At 42.5% G+C, this 20,567-nt stretch overlaps 1 protein-coding gene and 1 pseudogene across 1 annotated transcript; both read right to left on the reverse strand.

Moving 5' to 3' along the window:
* Positions 1-698: 698 nt before the first annotated feature.
* On the reverse strand, positions 699-19,637 carry LOC112205612 (golgin subfamily A member 6-like protein 9). The gene is given in 9 exon segments (XM_063795327.1): positions 699-3,566; positions 3,772-3,815; positions 3,817-3,871; positions 4,905-4,965; positions 5,229-5,755; positions 6,141-6,228; positions 6,893-6,973; positions 7,841-7,960; positions 9,625-19,637. Coding segments are annotated over 9 exon segments (1,194 nt in total). The 5' UTR covers positions 9,709-19,637; the 3' UTR covers positions 699-3,432.
* LOC129137245 (uncharacterized) lies at positions 7,948-9,618 on the reverse strand (annotated as a pseudogene).
* Positions 19,638-20,567: the final 930 nt, after the last annotated feature.

Consider the following 20,567-nt stretch of genomic DNA (forward strand, 5'->3'; position numbering starts at 1 on the left):
TGCCCTGGCCTGGTCTACAGTTAACTCCACTGTCCCGCCTCAGCTGCCTCTCTGATTAAGAATATGGGAGCCCCCCCCCCCCCGTGAGGGAAAAGTTGCTTTGGTGAGAGTAAGAAGGCCGTCAGACCTCCTCCAAACAAACCAACTCCACCAACCTCTGGCTCTTAAATAACAAACATCATCATCCAGAAATGTAAGGACTCAGCCTTGGTCAAGGTGGTAAAGGGTCTGTTTGTCTCCCTCCATTAGACAAGGGTCTTGTCTTGCTACCCTAATGGTAAAGGGCTTTGTAGGGACATGGTGGGGGTGAAGACTCCAGACCCACTTCTCCAGGCTTATGCTGACAGGGGCCTGCTTTTATTTATTTTTATTTTTATCCCATGACTTTTTTTAAATCCTGTAACTTCTTTTTCATAACTTTTTAAAATAACTTTTCATAAAACTTTTTTTTTTACTTTTTTTCCACAACTTTTTTTTGCCACTTTTCCATGGTATATTTTTATCCTGTAACTTTTTCATCCCACAACTTTAATTTCTGTAACTTTTTTAGTTTGTGTTCTTTTAATAAACACACTTACATAGTTACAATTTTGTAAGAATAAAAACCGATTACCTCATGCCAAGCATGCCGAGAATTTGCAGAGTCTCAATACCCAATACTATAGTTTTCAAGACACACAAAAATTTTAGGCAAAACAGCACCTTGAAACAATTTAATAATGTATTACATTATAGTAGCATCACAGAAGCAGTCAATAATGCCACTTTAGACAAAAATCAGTATTTCCATTATGCATTATGTGTATAAGAATTCATAAATCGGTAAAAGTCATTCTAAGAAAACTTGGCAAATACAGCTGTGGACTGGAATTGGCATTTCTTTGTCTACTTTTCCTTCCCCTAGATTCTTTGTTTGAAACTACAGTATTCATATTTTAAAATGTTTTAAATTATTTTAAGACGTTAATATAGCAGTTACATTTTTGAATAGTTATTTGAAAGTGACTGTAAGATAAAGTTTTAGAGAATCTATTATGGATAGGGTTGACTTACATTTTCACATTTTCTAAAAATCACCTTTGGTTTTAGAACTGACTGTTTTTCATTTTGGGAAAACCTACCAGGTTTAATCAATTACTTTAAAAATAATTATCATATTTTGCAGTCTTTAAATAGGTGTTTTGATTCTTTACTCCCTACAGAAATTCAAATTTATTCAGTTGAAGTCACATTTTAAAATTCTGTGTTCCTGCTGAACTCTAACCTTCTAATGTTGCCGTCTAAGCAAATTAAAGGCTGCCTTATACTGAATGAGGTAGAGAACAAATACTTGGCTGAATGAGGTACTGCAAAAGACTGCATGCACTTTGAAGAAAGACTTGAGTTATTGTCATAGGATTTCCATCCTCTTTAGCTTTTTCTTAAACATATGACAAAATACCTACACAAAGAGTCATATTTGAATTAATATAGTATATTTATTTTTCAGACTGGCATTCATCTTAAATATGCCAGTATGTGATTTAATCCACAGGTACCTGATGAACACATTATTGTCAGATTGGTTACAGTTGCTAAACGCCATCTGAAGGTCATTCCTAGTCATTTATACGTGTCAGGGTAAAAGTGAAGCGATTTGAACTATAAAAATACCTTTGAAATAATTTATCAATGTATTAGATAAGCTCAGTTTCAGAATGATAAACAAAAACTGTTAGACCAAATAACGTGGCTAATTAACAGTGGTACAATTTCTAGCCCGAGGGTTTAAAATGGAGTTAAAGTAAGTGTCTTTAAACTGAACTCAAAGAATGCAAAAGCGGCAAGTTCAGAAAAGGCAAGAACAGGACCTGTAGTCCATTTTAAGCCATAAATATTACATAAAATATGCCTCTAACTGAAACTGAGAGGTATAAAAACATATTTCAATCTTCGTAAAGAACTTCGTGAGGAAATATAACTCCGTGATTGTATAGACACTTGCCTTATGACACTTTGACATTCACAAACAGTAGATTGCGCTGCAGTTTGTAAACATTTTAAGTTGCATAAACTGCTCCTTGATTTTCAAATGTAGTATAATACTGTCTACTAAAACTCCTTTTTGTTTCAACTAAGTACTCTCACAGATATTAGTTTATAATAATGTTTGTTATTATTTTTAAAGTGTTCTCCATTCAAGGAAAAGAAGTAAATTCCTATGTCAGATGGTTGAAGACTAGCTATTAGCCAGAGAGGTCTAGATGGTAAAATCCATCTTCTAGCCTCAAATAAGCTCCATGAACATAGAGGAATGCCAGGTGTCACGCAGCTTTCCTTCACTCGAATTCATTCTTGACTAGAGCCTGTATGCCTGTTCCAGGGACATTTAAACTCTTAAAGGATTTCTTCTGATCTTTACTAAATACATTAAGGAGAATGCCAACCAGTGCCCTTTTGTGTACTGGGACATGTAGTCATGTGATTAAAACAGGGAACATGAACTCTGACTTTAAAATGTATTGTAGATATAAATGCTCTCAGCTAGAAAAGGTTTTCCACATCCACAGTCATGATGGGAGCCTTTCATTCCTCAGAAATAATCCCTTTTCAGGTCGTCAAAAAAGAGTACAACTGCCACAGCTCATGATGCAATATCTTCATGAGCCCAGAGCACATGCAAATCCTAAGGGAACTACCGTAGTACAGTGCTCATTCTTGGCACCAGAACAAATGAAACATATTCTATCCTGCACACACCTGCCAGAGCAGGCCACTTTCCTCTTCTGGGAGATTTAAAAAGCTCCCCAAAATGTTATTACTCCCATCCCCAATACACAGAAAAAGGGGGAAAGGCTGTTTCCAGCGCTCCACCTTTAAACAACTGTAAATGTCAGTACTCACAGTGGCATATTACAAAGTAATAGACCGCGCACTTGAGGGCAAACCACATATTGAGCTAATGAAGAGCTCACTGTGATTAGGATTCGATCAAACATAACAGCAGAACATAAGGAAATTTTATCTGAATTCCGTAATGAATATACAGGCTGTACTAACATTAAAAAAGCATGGCAGCCTATCCCAAACCAGCAAGAACAGTTGTGTGCATACAGTGGGTCTTTGTGTGTTTGAACTCCCACCACATAAGGGCAAACTCGATATGCATGCTAGCGTCCTATAATTATCAAATTTAAAAAATGCTAAAGGATGCCAGAGTGAACATGAGGGAAAGACCCACTCTCATTTAACTTTTTACAAATAAATTTAAATTATAAATTAGAAACACAAATAAATTTAAACTATAAATTAGAAACACAAATAAATTTAAACTATAAATTAGAAACACAAATAAACATAAGTGGCTCTAACATTCAAATGAAGTAAATGAATTGTGTAGGATATTAACCCCTTAAATGTTTTGTTTGTTTTTTTAAATTTCTTGACCCGCTCTTAGATGATGGTGATGTTTATCTCCCTGTTCTCGGCAGCCCGAAAAGAATGGCATGCAGCCTCTCCTGCTCCTCCTGCCGCCTCTCCTGTACCAACAGCTTCTCCACCCAAGCCTGGGTGCTCCTGGGGAGTCCTGCATTAGAGGAAGCAGCTGCTGGATCTACTGTGCAGTGGGGTTGTCATGGGGGAGAACCCTCCCTGTCCTCTCCCGGTGCAGCCTCCATGCTATCAGTGAGGCTCACTAAGATCTTCAGAGAGAGGGAGGGGGGTGGGAATCTGAGCACAGTGCGAGCCTCCCCTGCTCCTGCCTGCCCACCCCGCCTGAGGGCTCTACTCATCACTCTGCTTGTCCGCACACCCAAGCTCCTGTGGGACTGGTGCTCAGATACTGGTCTGGCTGCTGCTGCAGACTGGGAGCCTCTTGGCTCTTCAGCTCCACCTGCCGGAAGACCCTGGGCATGAGGACATGTGGTGGCTGGCTTCCAGATTCCTGGCCCATTAATAGGGTAGCGAGGGCACTGTGGGGCTCTGTGGCCTGCCCAGGCCCCTGGCCCCTTGCTCCAGGCCTAAGAGACTGGCTCCCTTGCCTAGAACCCCATGCCTCCTTCCCTAGCATCAAATCTCACGTCCTTTTTCCCAGCATTTAAACTGTAGGCCACAGACTGGTGGAAAAGCAGGCGGAGCCAACCACCATCTGCTAAGTGTGCTACATGCCTAATGTTTCCACGTATTATCTCATTTAATCCTCAGGACCTCTGCAAGGAAAAGGCTAACTTCCTTTTGAAGTTAAAGAAACAGAGACTTAGAGATGCAAAGTAGTTGAATTATGACCAGTGGAACCGAGGCCGGAATCCAGTTTGAATCTAAGGAGTCTTTTTTGTTTTTCTGTTTTGTTTTGTTTTGTTTTGAGAGAGTGTCACTCTGTGTCCCAGGCTGCAGTGCAGTGGTGCAATCTCAGCTCACTGCAACCTTCACCTCCCGGGCTCAAGTGATTCTCGTGTCTCAGCCTCCCGAGTAGCTGGGATTACAGGCATGCACCACCAGGCCCGGCTAATTATTATTATTATTTTTAATTTTAGTAGAGATGAGCTTTCACCATGTTGGCCTCAAACTCCTGACCTCAAGTGATTGTCCTGCTTCAGACTCCCAAAGTGCTGGGATTGCAGGCGTGAGCCACTACACCCGACATAAGGAGCCTCTTATACCACTGTCTCTTCCTCTGTGATTGGGGGGCTCCATGCCTCTAGCTGGGATGATGATGTCCAGACCTGGGAGGACCCCAGGGCTACCCACCTCTAAAAGTCAGAGGGCAGGAAGCAAGAAACAGTCATAGGACTGCCCCGGAGGGTGCTGGGGTCACCTGTCCCCAGGCTGCAGCTGCCTGTGGCCTGGCACCTCCCCTCCCCAGAGGCTGGTGCCCGCCTCCCACATCTTCTTGGATGGGTCGGAGGTTACAGTCTCTTTCAGCTCACCCGACTTCTTCAGCTCCTTTACTTGCTGCTCCAACTGCAGTGTGCTCTTGTTCTCGTTGTTCTGGACAGAGAGAAGCAATCAGTGGCCACCCACTAAAACTGGAGACCCCAGAACTTAGTGTCTGCCTCCCATGGCACCGGGAAGGGTGGAGGCAGGTTAGAAAAATATCCCCTCTCTCCCACAGCCATCAGAGCAGGGCTCTGGCTCACAGATGCCTTTAGAAGTACCATTTCATGTGAAGGCTACAATGCCCCATTTTACAGGTGGGGAAACAAAGGCCTTGAGGGTTAGGGAAGAGGGCAGCCTCCCCAGGTGGAACGCACCAGCTCCTCGAAGCCGCTGCGTGACTCGGCCCGCTGCTCGTAGAGGGCTTCCCACCCCAGCTCCAGCATCCTCTCCAGCTCCCGCAGCCTCTCCAGCTCCTGCAGAGTCTCCTGCTGCCACAGCCTCTCATCCTCTTGCCGAAGCCTCTCCTGCTCCAGGAGCTCCTCCACCTCGTCCAGCAGCCTCTCCCTCTCCAGCAGCCTCTCCTGCTCCTCCTGCCGCCTCTCCTGTTCTAACAGCTTCTCCACCTCTTCCAGCAGCCTCTCCTGCCCTGGCAGCTTCTCCCGTTCACACAGCCTCTCCTCCTGTTCACACAGCCTCTCCTCCTGTTCACACAGCCTCTCCTCCTGTTCACGTAGCCTCTCCTCCTGTCTCCTGTTCAGGAGACTCAACATCTGATTGTTTTCCACCTCAGCCTGGAGCTGTCTTCCCACACTCTCTAGCTCCTTCCTTAGGTGGTTGGTCTCATCTTGTAGCTGCTCCACCTTAGATGGCCCTGCTGGGGGCTCTGGGGCCAGGGGTTCAGCTGAGAAAGGAAGCAGACAATAAGGGCCTCTAGAGTTAAAAAAAAAAAAAAAAAAAAATCCTCCCTTCGGTGCACAGCTCCTCCTCTCAGGCTTCCCAAACTTGGCCTCACTGCTAATGACTCCTCACACCCGGATGGTAGCCAATCTTCCAAGTCACTTTCAGATAGAGAGCACTGTGGGTGGCGGACAATGGGCACTCCTCCCACTTTACTGATGGGGACACTGAGGCTCATGGAGATGACAAGACTTGTCCTCCCCTGGCACAGACCTCTTTCCCTCTGCCTCAAAGCCCTTCCATCCACCCACCTCCCTGGGGCATTCTAAGTCACCCTCACAGCCCTCTAATGCCAGTCCTGCTGCCAGGTCATGCCAGCCCCATCTTACCCGTCTGGTTTTTGAGTTTGAACAAGCTCCTCCCAAGCTTCTGTACCCGATGTATCTCATGCTTCTTCTCCTCCTTAGATGTGCGAACCTGCCCAAAGCAAAGGGGGAAAAGGGCCCTGGAGGGAGGGGCTGGTGAACCTCTAGAGACAGAGTTTGAGAAAGGCCCACCCCCCTTCTGCCAGTTTGTGATTTAGAAACGTGCATTCATTCAACAAACATTTACTGAGCATGTACAGGCCAGGTACAGTTCTTCATAGCAGAGATATAAAACAGCAAAGGACAGACAGGAGCCCTTGGCCCTGAGGTTTCCATTCTAGGGGCCTTTAAATCTCTGACTTTCAGAGCTAACCGAGACCTTTGATACTCTCTGCCTCCTCCAGAAACACGAGCATAAAGAGGAGAGATGACTTGTCCAGACTCAAAAAGCAAATTAGGGACTGAGGCAGAGCAGAAATATGGACCCCTGACAACCAGTCAGGCTAGTGCTTCCCGGAAAGGTGACAACCCCAGGGCATGTGTGGCAAGGACTAGAGCAGGGGTGTCTGGAGAAGAGAGAGTCAGCAAAGAGGGCAGTGCAGAAGAGCCATGCTGCATGTTCTGTGCTCTGGGGTCCCTCCAGGCGAGACCTGGGTGCCCAGCTCCCCATTTGCCCTTGGCATCAGGGGCCCCTAGCCCCTTTCTTCAGGGCCCCAAGAGGAAACTGGAGTCCGGGATTGACCAGCTGTAATCAGGGGACCCCACTGGACTCTTACCAGTGAATTGATGTTTTCAGTGAGTTGACTGATTATTGCGGAGCTTGAATCCAGGGCCACTGCTAGTTCTTGGTACTGGCTCTGAGGTGCATGCAGAGAGAAGGAGTTGGAGGAAGATTGTGGGGAGGGGTAGAGAGAATAATCATTAGGGCTGGTGGGGGTGTGTGGGCTGCCTCAGCTGGCAGAGGGGCAACAAGCCCCTGCTGTGGGAGGAGGTTGGAGGGCTGGCCTGCAGGGTCACTGCACCTCGGCCCAGGGCCTCTGACCTCCAGATCCTCCAGGGTAGCAGAGGATGCACGGCCCTCCCCGTAGATACCTGTTGCTGACTGCAAGAGATGAGAGTGCACATGGAGATGTTCTGTCCCCCCTCACTGTCTAAGCCCTCTGACTTCCTTTCTTCCTCCATCAACTGGCAAAAGCTTCTTTTCTGCCTATCTTGGACCCTTTTTCCCATAACTCCTTTGTGCCAACTTCTCTCGTGGTTCTTACCTCCCCACCATCCCACCCTGGGGCCCTTTCAGTGACTCCTAAAGGGACAGCCTGATGGCAAGTGGCTCTTCTCATTGGCCTGGCTTCCCCTTGAGACTGGGGATGAGGAAAATCAAACAGCAACGACCATTTCCTCGGTGTCCTGGGTGTTTGCAGCAGGCCATGTACTAAGGATTCACATAAAAGCAACAATAACGAATCTCATTTAAACTTCACAAATGGAAGTCAAAAAATACCACCTCTATTATACAGATGTGAAAAGAGAGGCCCAAAGACCTCAAGCAACTTGCCGTAAATCATATGCTAATCAATCCCTAATCAATCCTTAGCAGACGGAGAGGTAGGATTCAAATCCAGAATTCTTAACCAGTACCCAACAGTCCATCTACAATCTTAACAATTACCCTCTACTGCCCCTTGGGCCCCCTGTCCCCAGGACCCTGGCCCGCCGAGACTCACATCCCCAGGTGAGTGGTAACCACCAGAAATGGCTGTGTCAGGGCTACTGCCATTGATTTTCTTTTTCCTGTTAGCTCCTGCTGGAATGCCAGGGCTCTTCCTCTGCCAATATGCTTTTAACTGTGGGAAAGAAGAGCAGTAACACTCATGAGAATGATCAGCCCCTACGGCCACATCCTCCTTTACAGTTTTGACAAAATACCCTTATATACCATCTGATGTAATGCCACCAACAACTGTACAAGGTGTTGTCACAATCACTTAGTGACTGAGAGGGATTGATATCATGGATAGAAAAAAAAAAAGAAAGATCAAAAAAGGCAATACTGGAACTTAAACTCAGTCCTCTGACTCCAAGCTCTGGGGTTTTGCCATGAATCAGCAGCTGCGAGGGACCAAAACCAGGGGCAGAGGTAGAAAAGTAAACATGAAGCAGGCAGGAACTGTAGGCCGTGTGGTTTAGAGTCACACATCCTCACAGGTCTGCTAGCGTGAAGAAGCGCACCAGTACCTCTCACACTTTCATATCAATGTGTCCTCATGGCAGAAGGCAGCTTTTCTATTAAATCCGGGAATTTATCAGAAAGATGACAACCCAAGCCTCATTTCAGAGCGAAGTCTGGTATACACTTGGAAACCTATGTGTCTGTCATCCCTAAGTACATTAATGCATTTTCTCAAGAGAATCAAGGGAAAATGATGCTTCAGAAAGATGTCCCACATTTATCCTGTGGCACTCAAAGTACCCCAGGTTGAGACGATATGAGGAAGATTCAAGCTGTCAAGTTCAGTTTCCCAAGATCTATTCCACAGAAGATGAGCAAATCTCACTTCAGAGGCCACTGACTGAAGGGCAGTCTGGTCCCAGAACCGTGGAGAACTCAGAAAAAAATGTTAAAATCTCTCTGGAAAGTAGAAGCCTGGGAAAAAACCAAACCAAACCCATTCTTCCATTGCCACCCAGAGATACTGTGAACATTTTGAGCTCACAGGGGAAGTGTAGGCTTTTCCCACTGTCAATGTCTATGTGAAGGGAGTAAGGCAGCCTGAAACCTCTTGCTCCTAGGTCCCATAGTCTCCACTCCCCTTCCAGCTGGAAATTTGTGCTGCAACCAGAGGAACCAGAAATGGGGTGAGAAAACTTAGGGGACTGGGTTGTACGATCAAAGGCCGGTCTTGCAGCAGTAATGACAGTTCCTAGGGGCACTGTGACATCATTGCATTCCACTCCTCCCAGGGGAGGGGACCACATCAGCGCGAAGCCAGAGTCGCTGCTCCACGATGGGGGAGGGACACACACGGTTTCGTCCCAGGTCCTCAGAGACGCCAGCCCAAGAAGCCTAGGGAGGTCGAGCTTGGGGCAGCAGGAGGGGAGGGCAGAGTCTGCAGTAGGGAGCCCCGGGAGTCACCAGCCCAAAGCCACCTAGGGATGACTGGTGAGGGCAGGGCCTGGGGCTGGGGGACCCAGGTCCTGGGAGACGCAAGCCCAAAGAGCCCAGGGAGGTTGGGCTTGGGGTGGCAGGAGGTGAGGGCTGATTATGGAGCAGGGAGCCCCAGGAGTCACCTGCCCAAAGTCACCCTGGGGTGATTGGCAAGGGCAAGGACTGGGCTGCTTGCTGAAGGCGTGGGGCTGACTGACTAGGCTTTGGTTGGGGGAGCCCAGAGGGGCTGGGGTTGGGGGGCCCCATCTGGTATGCCTCAGGAGTGGTATGGACTCTGGCACCAGTCTTGTCATCGGAGGGGATCTGTGGCTGGGTTGGGGGCCATGACCTGGTGTGTTTTACCTTTTTCTTGGCTGCGGCCAATTTCCCCTGTTGTGTTTTTTCTGACATCGCGGGGTGGGGAGGGAGGCGGGGTTGGGGCCACATCAGCGAAATACCAGTGAGCGCTGCTCAATGCCTCCAGTCACCTACCAGGCAGCTGTGCAACTGAGCCACAGGTGGCGTAACCAGGGCACCAATGGAACGCAGAATAGGGGCGTGGCCTTAATGCTCCAAGCCCATTGGTCAGTGAGAAAGATGAAAGGGAAAGGAGGTGTGGCCAGGCAGCAGCATGTCCAGAGGGACCTGTGGCATCATAAGGAAAGCTGCCCATGCAACTGCTGTCCCCGCCCACTAAGAGAGAGGGGAGGGGCCGCCCACTCTGGGAGAGGGGAGGGGCTGGCTTTTGCTTTAAAAGCTTTAAAACTGTAAAAAATAAACTTTAAAAAATATATGTGTGCATACTTTATATATGTGTGTCTTTGTGTATCTATGTGTTCCTCCAGAGCTGTCTTCATTATCCAGCTTCTATGCAAAGTCTATGATTTTGGCCTGTATTTTTCATCTTCAAATGGAGCACAAGAATTACCAATATTACCTTAACTGAGATATAGATCCTATAAAAATGGAAAATCCATAGCATTCTTGATGATTAATGAAGCCGACTATAGTATCCGACATTCCAATAACAGAAAATAATCACAAGGATTTCTCTTTTTTGGAAAAATGTTTGTCTTATTCTCGTACATTATTGTTAAGATTTCTTTTAAAAACAAGAAACATGTCTAATATCTTTAAAAACACAAAGCTTTTGGGCCGGGTGCGGTGGCTCACGCCTGTAATGCCATCACTTTGGGAGGCCGAGGTGGGTGGATTGCCTGAGGTCAGGAATTCGAGACCAGCCTGGCCAACATGAAGAAACCCTGTCTCTACTAAAAATACAAAAACTAGCCAGGTGTGGTGGTGGGTGCCTGTAATCCCAGCTATTTGGGAGGCTGAGGCAGGAGAATCACTTGAACCCAGGAGATGGAGGTTGCAGTGAGCCAAGCTCATGCCACTGCAGTCCAGCCTGGGCGACACAGCAAGACTCCATCTCAAAATAAAATAAAATAAAATAAAATAAGATACAAAATAAGTAGGAACACAAAACTTCCAATTTAATAAGCACTTAAAGCTCTTTACTGGTTTAAAACAAATACAAGGCCCATTTTTCTAGAATCACCAGCCTCTCTAAGCCTTGCAAATGAAACTGAATTTCTCACTTGATACCTGGCTATGACTTGCAATCATGAAAACCAAGAATTGTGTTATGTCACTGTGTACTGCTTGTTACCTGAAATCCACACTAGGCTGGGATCAAGGGTTGAATCTTTCATGATTTTCTCCATAACCTGTGTGCTTCTTATCCCAGACCGAACTAAGCTTTTTTCTAGAGTTCTACAATTTACACTTAATAGACAAGAGTGGTTCTCAAAATGTAGTCTATGGACTAGCAGCACCAGCAGCACCTGAGACCTTTTTATAAGTGCAAACTCTCAGGCCCCACCCTGGACCTGGTGAATCAGAACCCTGGAGTAGGGTTCAGCAATCTGTGCTGCAGTAATCCCTCCAAGTGTTCAAGAACCTCTGGCATACAGCAGGTAGTAAAATGTGTTTCCTTCTGTACGTCCAAAGCCAGGGTTACCATATGTTCTGCCTTGTTATGAAACAATGACATGCAATTAAAAGACAAGAATCTCCTTCCTACTCGCACCCTCCATCCAATGTGTTTTATTTGTATGAGTTCCATAAGAAAAACAAGCGGCAATCGGAGATTTAGTCTAAAAAGTATGTTTACAAGTGTCCGTTCTCATCCAGCCTCATCTCCTACAAAACCATTTACATCCTCTTACATCTCAAGTTTTAAAAAAGTATCTTCACAATGTAAGACTCAAGCACACTAGCAGTTCTATAATAAAACACCAAGTAGATCAGAATGTCCAACCTTACTAGAGAAGAAAAGTGGAATCATTGGCTATATTTTCAAATTGCATTCAACAGGAAATTTAAGTTTTGAATTTTTTTCACCTTCATACTTCCAAAGTAATAGAATTAAACCAGAATACGCCATTCTTTCAAAGCCTCAAGCCAGGCAAAGTTTTACTGTATTATTTCTTGCTTTCAATGGATATAAAGCAGATTCCTGGTAGGCACATTCTGTATACCTGCAAAGATGCAGAACTAAACAGTTCCATCTGTTCAATATTAAACCAAAAGTCCTGTAGACCTCGGGTGGTGAGTGTAATACTTCAGCACTAGCCCAAAACCTCAAATATGAAAAGATACCAAGAACACCACTAGCAAACAAAACTAAACTCTCGGTCAGGAGCAGTAGCTGACACCTGTAATCCCAGCACTTTGGCAAGCCGAGGTGGGAGGATTACTTGAAGTCAGGAGTTCAAGACTAGCCTGGGCAGCATAGAGAATTCACATCTCCACAAAAATTTTTAAACATTAGCTGGGTGTGGTGGCACACAGCTGTAGTCCTAGCTACTTGGCAGGTTGAGGTGGGAAAATTGCTTGAGGCGAGGAGTTCAAGGCTGCAGTAGCTATGATTATGGCACTGCACTCCAGTCTGGGTGACAGAGCGAGACTTAGATAATTACATTTTCTCCTGCTCCTGTTTACACTAAAATCACGAAGTTAAAAGGCTTTCAAATTTGGCAGGATAAAAATTAAGTGAAATGTGACTTTGGAGCTTGGCTAGTGAAAGAAAGAAAGAAAAAAAGGAAAGAAGGAGGAAAGGAGGGAACAAAGAGAAAGAAAGGAAAGGAAGAAAGAGAGAGAGGGAAAGAAGAAAGAAAAAGAGAGAGAAAGAAAAAGAGAAAAAGAGAGGGAGGGAGGGAAAAGAAAAGAAAGTAAGAACGGAAAGCAAGAAAGAAAAGGAAAGCAAGGAAGGAAGAAGAAGAAGAAAGAAAGAAACAAGGAAAAGAAAGAAAAAGAGAAAGAAAGAAAGAAAGGGAAAGGAAAGGAAAAAGAAGAAAAAATGAAATGACAAATTACTTACTGGGAGAAAGTTTTTGTAACCTCAATGACAGATAAAAGGCTTGCATCCTTAGTCTATAAAGAAATCTTTAAAATTACTGAGAAAAAAAACAAATGATTTTCAACCGAAAATGGGCAATGGAGAAACTGGCACTTCTCACAAGAATAAAAATGGCCAATGGCATATACAAAGATTCAAAAGCACAAGAAATCAAAGAAATGTCATGAAAACAATGAGATTTTCTGTATAAAGGCAGGAAAGATGACAAATGGAAAGGGGAACCTGGAGCTCTGTCCTTGTTGGTGGGAGTATAACCGGAGTCACTTTTCCTGGAGAATGATTTGAAAATTTCTATTAAAAACCCTAAAAATTATTTTCCTCCAGAAATTCTACTTCTATGAATTCAGTCCAAAAATGTTTGCTCAAGCCCATTAAAATGTATGTATAAGAAAATTCACCTCTGGGGTGGCAGTGATTAATTTAATATACATCCAGCTATTAAAAATGATGATGCCAGGATATATTTACTGCCACAGAAATATGCCCAAAATATAGTAAGTGACAAAAGACTACATATTACGATTCTACTTTTTAAAAGGTTTATGTGCATAAAAACGTATAAAAAGCAACAAACCACCGTGTTTTGAGTGGCAAATTAAAGATTTTTCTTAATACTTGTCATCCAAATTATTACAAAAAGAATGATTTCCTTTATAATGAGGGAGAATTGTTATTTTCATTTATTTATATTTAAATCTCTTTTCTTTTTCTGATTTTGTTTTCTCCTGTATGTATCCCATGTAGGTTAGAATCCCTGCCTCTTGAGGTAAATCAGCCCATTTTTGGGAAGTGCGCTACAGAAAGCTGCCCCAGCTTCCTTTTAAGAGATCTGGAGACATTTTTTATTTCAAATTGTTTTATCATTCTCAGATTATTTTGTTTAATATATGAAATTGAGGAAAAGACAAAGGAAAGGCTGACTCCCTACCCTCCTGGGGCTACTCTTCCAATTTTTGCTGCTATTGTTATATATTAATATTCGCTGGGTACTAAAAAGATGGGCAGCCCCTTAGATCCTTTGTTCTTATCTCTTTCTCATAATCCTACTTCATTCCTTCATTCACTAATTTTTAAAAAGGTCATGTGTACAAACACATGGTTCAGAAAATTTTTAAATATAACTACCTATAAAAGTATGTGGCCAAATCCCATTCACAGTCTTATTCTCCTTCTACAGCCAAACACTTTTAATTGGTTTCTTATATATCATTTCAGAATTTATCTTTGCAAATACACACGTATATTCTTATTCTACTCTTCTCTCTCAACACAAAAAGTAGCATACCATACATACTATACCATTCCTTGTTCCTCTTAAAACACACACAATATATGTGAGTTCTTCTACATGAGTACAGAGGTCTTTGTCATTCTTCTTTACAACCGCACAGTATTCATCGTTTGGATGTACCACAGTTTACTTAACCAGTTCCCTGTTGGTGGACACTGAAGCCATCCCTATCATACTATTACAAACAATAATGCCAAGCATAACCACCCACACACCAAGTTCATTTCTGAATCTGCCTTTGATGAAGCCTCTATTTGAATCACCACAAGGTCACAAGGCTGAAAAGTTAGCCAATTTTTTAGTTTTCATTATGTACAGCAGTATGTAGCAAAAGACTCCCTTGGGCAAAGCAAATGTGCTCTTTGGGGATTTACTGCATAACAGTAAATGGATTAACACCAAGGAGAAATATTTCTATTTAACCATGCATATGTATGTATATAATACATGCATATGCATAGATAGTATACAATAAATCCATCAAAGCATTAAGCATTGTCTCAGTATGGTGGATCTATGGAGTGCTTTGTAGACAGCCCTCCTTGCCTATCAATTCTTTCTAGTTTCAAAACAGTGAATATGTACTATTTTTGCAATATAAAATTTCAATAAATGTTAACTCAAGCCAGATACATTCCTTCAGTCTGTCCTATATTTGTATGGTGCTCCAGAGTGCTCAAATATCATTTCATTAAAATAATTTACTTATTTTTTTTCAAATATAGAAACAGGCAGGGCTTTGCTCTGTTGACCAGGCTGGTCTTGAACTCCTAGATCCTCCTGGATCCTCCCACTTCCACCTCCCAAAGTGCCGGTATTACAAGTGGGAGCCATCCGGCCCGGCCGGCTTCATTTGAGAAATATTTCCCCAGAACTCCATATATTATGAATAATTCCTTTCTTCTTGTTTAGATACCATCTTAGTCATATCTCTGTTACCTCACTTGTCACATGATAATCAGTTGCTCACCCATCCATCTCCCTTGATTGCTCGAGAAGAGTCTGATTTTCAGCACCTTGAACAGTGTGCAATACATACATGCTTCATACGCAGAGAAGGAAATGATATCACTACAGTGTAATTATTCCCAGAATTCAATGCTCGTATTTGTAAATTGTTCCAGATACTCTGCCAACAACCTGAGAATGTTATGTGTTTTCCCTAAAACTTCCATCCATTACTGAGTGTCTACGGTCATAGTTAACTCAGTTGCGATGTGACCTCTGGCCAAGCCCATTCATAGTTTGTATTTTAGGTGATTTTTAATTTTAATTTTTGATTTTGATAGTTTCCTTTTTGTTTTTTTAATCTAGCAGTGTTTGGTAAACTTCAACATCTCTATATCCCTGTGTCTTTGCACCTACTGGTCTCTGCTTGGAATAATAGCTCAAGGTTTTATTCACCTGGAAAAAATTTCTACTTACCCTTAAAGAATCAGCTTAAATAAGCCGGGCATGGTGGCTCATGCCTGTAATCCCAGCACTTTGGGAGGCCAAGGTGGGTGGATCACCTCAGATCAGTAGTTTGAGACTAGCCTGGCCAACATGGTGAAACCTCGTCTTTACTAAAAATACAAAAAATAGCTGGGTGTGGTGGTGGATGCCTGTAATCCCAGCTACTCGGGAGACTGAGGCAGAAGAATCACTTGAACCTGGCAAGCAGAGGTTGCAGTGAGCTGAGATCACGCCATTGCACTCCATCTTGGGTGACAGAGTGAGACTTCATCTCAAAAACAAAAACAAAATCAGCTTAAATAATACCGTCTCTGAGAAGCCTTTATATCTTCCTATTCTTTCAGTAAGAGTTGAAAATTCCTCAACTCTTAAAACATTTGTGCCTCTATTATTATGTATCAGGCACTGAACTGAGTGCCTAGGATAGAAAGATGAAACTGTAGACCCTGCCCTCATGGAGTTCATGGTCTAGTATGGAAAACAGCCATATGAACAAATAACCACACTGTAGGTCTTCAGAGCTCAAACCCTATCCTAAATACTGCTAAATTAATATTCTGTGAGGTTTCAAAATTACTAGGGCCAGAGACAATATCGCTGTTTGGATGACTTTCCATCCAAGTTAACATTCGGCCCTCATCATCAAAGGTGATATGTGTGTACCTCTTCCTTGCAACCCACCAGGGCCTAACACATCATATACCCACTTTTGAAATTAGGAAACAGCCTCAGAAGTCCAAGAGCTTGACCAAAGTAACTCAGCTGTTAGGTAGCAGAACCAGGTCGGTATGATTCTTCTTCAATATCCTCCAAGTTATATGGGCAAGTGGCCTCAAAATCAACAAAAGACAAGTAGAGGTTGACATGCATCAATGGAGAGAGGCTCAAAAGGAAGAGTTTATACACAAGAACAGAACAGAAATGTTCTAGAAGTATGTCTGGGGATGTGAAGTAGGAGGGGGCACACCAGGTTTCACCTTGGTCAAGTGAATCTATAATTCCAACCTGGGCCTCACCCCTGAGCTCCAGACTTAGCTATCTGTTTTTCTCACTCTAATATAAAATCCATAGGGCAGGACTTAATCTCTAGGTTGTTCATCACAAATTAAAGCAGAGTCTGGTTTATAGTAAGTACTTAATAAATAAGTAAACAAACTATCAAAGAAGCTAAAGAAACATTCTACACTCTTGGGGGAAGGGATTACCATGAAATGCCATCTGTCTTTTTGCTACTTTTCAGTATTTGGGGTGTTCTTCATTGAAAAAGATTAGCTTCTTGAATGTTCCAGATAGGAAGAGAGAGGGAGAGGGAGAGAGAGAGGAATAGAGAGAAGTTTCATATTTTAACTATGGTTCAATTCTAAGCATTCTAAAATTGTATTGAGTTTTTTAAACCATGAATTACAAGGGTGTTTAATTTCCAAATTCATGTAGCTTTTTGTTAATCTCTTCATTATTGCCTTCTAACCTTAATTGCTTCATATTTAAATTATAAATTATATGGTGTGGATGGTACCAATTGTTTTTAAATCTTCTGACTTGCTTTATGAATTAATATATAATTAATGTTTCTCCCACAGTCCACATATGCTTGAGAAGAATATAGAATATCTAATTATTGGGTACAAAGGTCTATATTTGTCCATTACACCATGTCCATTCACTGGTTATTCAAATCTACATATGGGCATTCTGTGTAACTTACTTATGGTAAGCAGGGTATGGTGAAATCTCCAAATATGCTGGCAGACTTGTCAATTTCTCCCTGTGGTTTTATCAGTTTTTCTCCTGCATTTTGAGGCTATTTTGACAGGTACATAAAATATGAAAATTGCTACATCCTCCTAATTAACAGTCAGCATCAAGTTTCTTACTAATGCTTTCTGTTCCAAAATCCTTTTTTGATACTGAAGCTCCATCACTTGTTTTTGGTTAATGTATACTGCCATATCTTTATTACTCTCTCTCCTTTATAAAAACTTTCAATCTTCTCATATCCTTATATTTTAAATATGATGGATTAAAACAGCTGGATATTCTTTTATTAGTTCCACCTAACTGGTAACTTTAGTCCATTTACATTTGTTGTGACTGATTTATGTGGACTTCCTTCTATCGCCTTTAGAACTTCTATTTCTCTCACTTTCTAACATAATTTTAATATCTCCTCCTGGGATTCCACTAAGACATATTTTAGACCTCATTCTGATCTCCCTCCCCCTACAACCCCACCAACTTCTGCCCTATCATCTATCCTCATGTCTCTCTGTGTAACACACTGACTCACTTTTGGGAGATAATTGTCTAACCAATTAATTCTTTCTTCTGATGTCTAATCCATCCACTGAGTTTTTTATTTCAACAATTACATTTTTTATTTCTTTATTTCATTTTATTCTGAGACGGAGTCTCACTCTGTCACCCAGGCTGGACTGCAGTGGCATGCATGTGCAGCCCTTGCCTCCTGAGCTCAAGTGATCCTCCCTCCTCAGCCACCTGACTAGCTAGGACTATAGACACGTGCCCCATACCCAGCTACTTTTTTTTTTTTTTTTTTTTTTGGTGGTGTTGGGGTATTTTTTACAGAAACGAGTTCTCACCATGTTGCCCAGGCTTGTCTCCCCAACTCCTGGGCTCATACCATCCTCCCACCTCGGCCTCCCAAACAGTGCTGGGATTACAGGTGTGAGCCACCAGACCCAGCTATATATTTTATTTCTGTAAGTTCTAGTTCATCCATTTTCTTTTCAGGTCCTCCTCATCATTCCTGGTGGCCTTTCTGTTGCTCAATTTAATGAGTCCATCTTTCTTTTATATTAGGTTTGACATGTAACTATTTTCTCACAATTCTAATATTTGAAGTCTGTGTTCTGTATCTGATAATTCCAAAACCTAGTCTTTGGGAAACATATTCATTGTTTCTAACAATTCTCAAATATGTTGGGTTGAGACTACTTGAATGCTATGATTTGACTGAATTCATATTTGCCTGCTTTTAATCTTTGGGAATCATACAGGCTTAAGTTAGAGATGTTTTCCTACAAAAAGTATCTGTGTCTGCTTCTGATGAGAGCTGTGGGTACAACTAACATGAGACCACTTTACCACCATGCATAATCTTGACATCCTCTTGGATTCTCTTGGAGCATCTCAGCATTACACAAGGTTCTCAGATCTGGCTCCCCACCCTTGCTCATTTATACACAGAAGACTAGACTGCTTAGTATAGGTGGTGACTCACTTCCTGCTACCCCGGAAAAAACAAAACGGATCTCTCATCTGAATGTGATCACAGACTAGGAAATTCTGAAGGTGAATAACTAGAGGCTGTGGGCAGCAGGCAAAGATAGGTGTCTTTCCTGACCATAGAAATAGGTCAGAAGCTGCCCTAAAGGCTGTGTGCTACAGCATTTCACTATTTAGCTCAACTACCATTCCCTCCATAAGTGTGAGTGGAAGTTTCTTAGAGCACCATATTGCCTTTAAACAAAACCAAATTTTTGCTCAAAAGTCATGGTCATGGAAAACAAAACAAAACAAAACAAAAAAAACCCCTCTGGCTTTGGAAGGCTTTCTCAGTAATGTCCTGGAATTAAGGTTACAGCCTACATTTCATGTTAACTGAACAGAAAACCAGCCTCCAACATCCTTCTGCCCCGTGGCTTGCTCTCAGCTCCTCTTGGTTGGGCCTAGGGCAGTCAGACTGTCTGGTTCCAATCCTTGCTCTGCCACCTGTGACTCTGGACAAGTTACCTACCTTCAGTTGCCTCATCCATAAAATGCAGATATTAATAATACCCTCTTTTAAAGTTATTAAGAGGATTGAAAGAGCTAATAAAAAGTAAAAAATAAAAAGACTTGGTAAGCATAGGCACAGAGGGAAACAAAAAAAGTAAAAATAAGTAAATAAAAAGACTAGTGCCTAGCACATAAAAGTTCATCAGGAATTAATTTTATAACATGAACTCAATTTTGCAAAACTTCAAAGTACATATAACTTTTACTATGGTATACATAACAATAATAAATTTACAACTGTAGACATGTTTCTCTACAGTAAATATAACAAAGACTAAACAATCAGATACTAAATCATTAAGTGATTATCAGTTAGTAACTTTAATTTTCTTATACTTCTATATGTTCTATAGATCATCTTTGTAACAAAAAGAAAACAAACCAAATGAAAATGAAATGAATTCTCTCAAAAAGAATTAAGATAGGAAGAAGGCTCACAAAGTAGCATAAAATATATCTTATGGTTTATGTAAAATTCTTAATAAAAGTACCTTCTTTGCTCCAAGCTGCACTCTGGCTTTGCCTTTGACTCAGGTGGCTTTTATTTGCATGATGACTGATTCTATCGAGTAGGCACTGCTTCAGCCCTACAGGAAGAACAAAACATCTCTAGAGCACAGCAGCGTTCCTGATTCCCACTTGAGAAGGCCTAACAAAATGGCATACAACTTAACAGTAGCAGACCAGTGTTAAAAAGTCTGGAGTCAAGGGGAAAAGGTAAAATTGGAATGTTTCCAGAATCTCACAAAAAAAAAACAACAAACCGATGTTCTAAGTGCCCAACATGAACAAATTAGAACCTTAAATAAAGGTCAGTGTTAATGCCAATACTAGCATAGGTTCAGCACCAAGCACAATGTTATTTTACTGGTTTACCTTTTTCATTCTTTTTTTTTTTTTTTTTGAGATGGAGTCTCACTCTGTCACCCAGGCTGGAGTGCAGTGGCACCATCTCAGCTCACTGCAAGCTCTGTCTCCCGGGTTCACGCCATTCTCCTGCCTCAGCCTCCCGAGTAGCTGGGACTACAGTCGCCCGCCATCACGCCTGGCTAATTTTTTTGTATTTTTTAGTAAAGACGGGGTTTCACCGTGTTAGCCAGGATGGTCTCGATCTCCTGACCTCGTGATCCGCCCGCCTCAGCCTCCCAAACTGCTGGGATACCTTTTTCATTCTTGAAAGTAGGAGCTACAGAAAAAAGCAAAACAAAACAAACAAAAAACCACTAAAATGTCTTTAAGATAGCCATCTACTTACGATCTAACTTACATAATCAAAACACTCTATTCAGGGTGAAAATTGAGTATAATAAGAAAATAATCACCTGTTTTGTGAGAGGT

Source organism: Pan troglodytes, chromosome 16 (assembly GCF_028858775.2).
Source record: "Pan troglodytes isolate AG18354 chromosome 16, NHGRI_mPanTro3-v2.0_pri, whole genome shotgun sequence".
NCBI lineage: Eukaryota > Metazoa > Chordata > Mammalia > Primates > Hominidae > Pan > Pan troglodytes.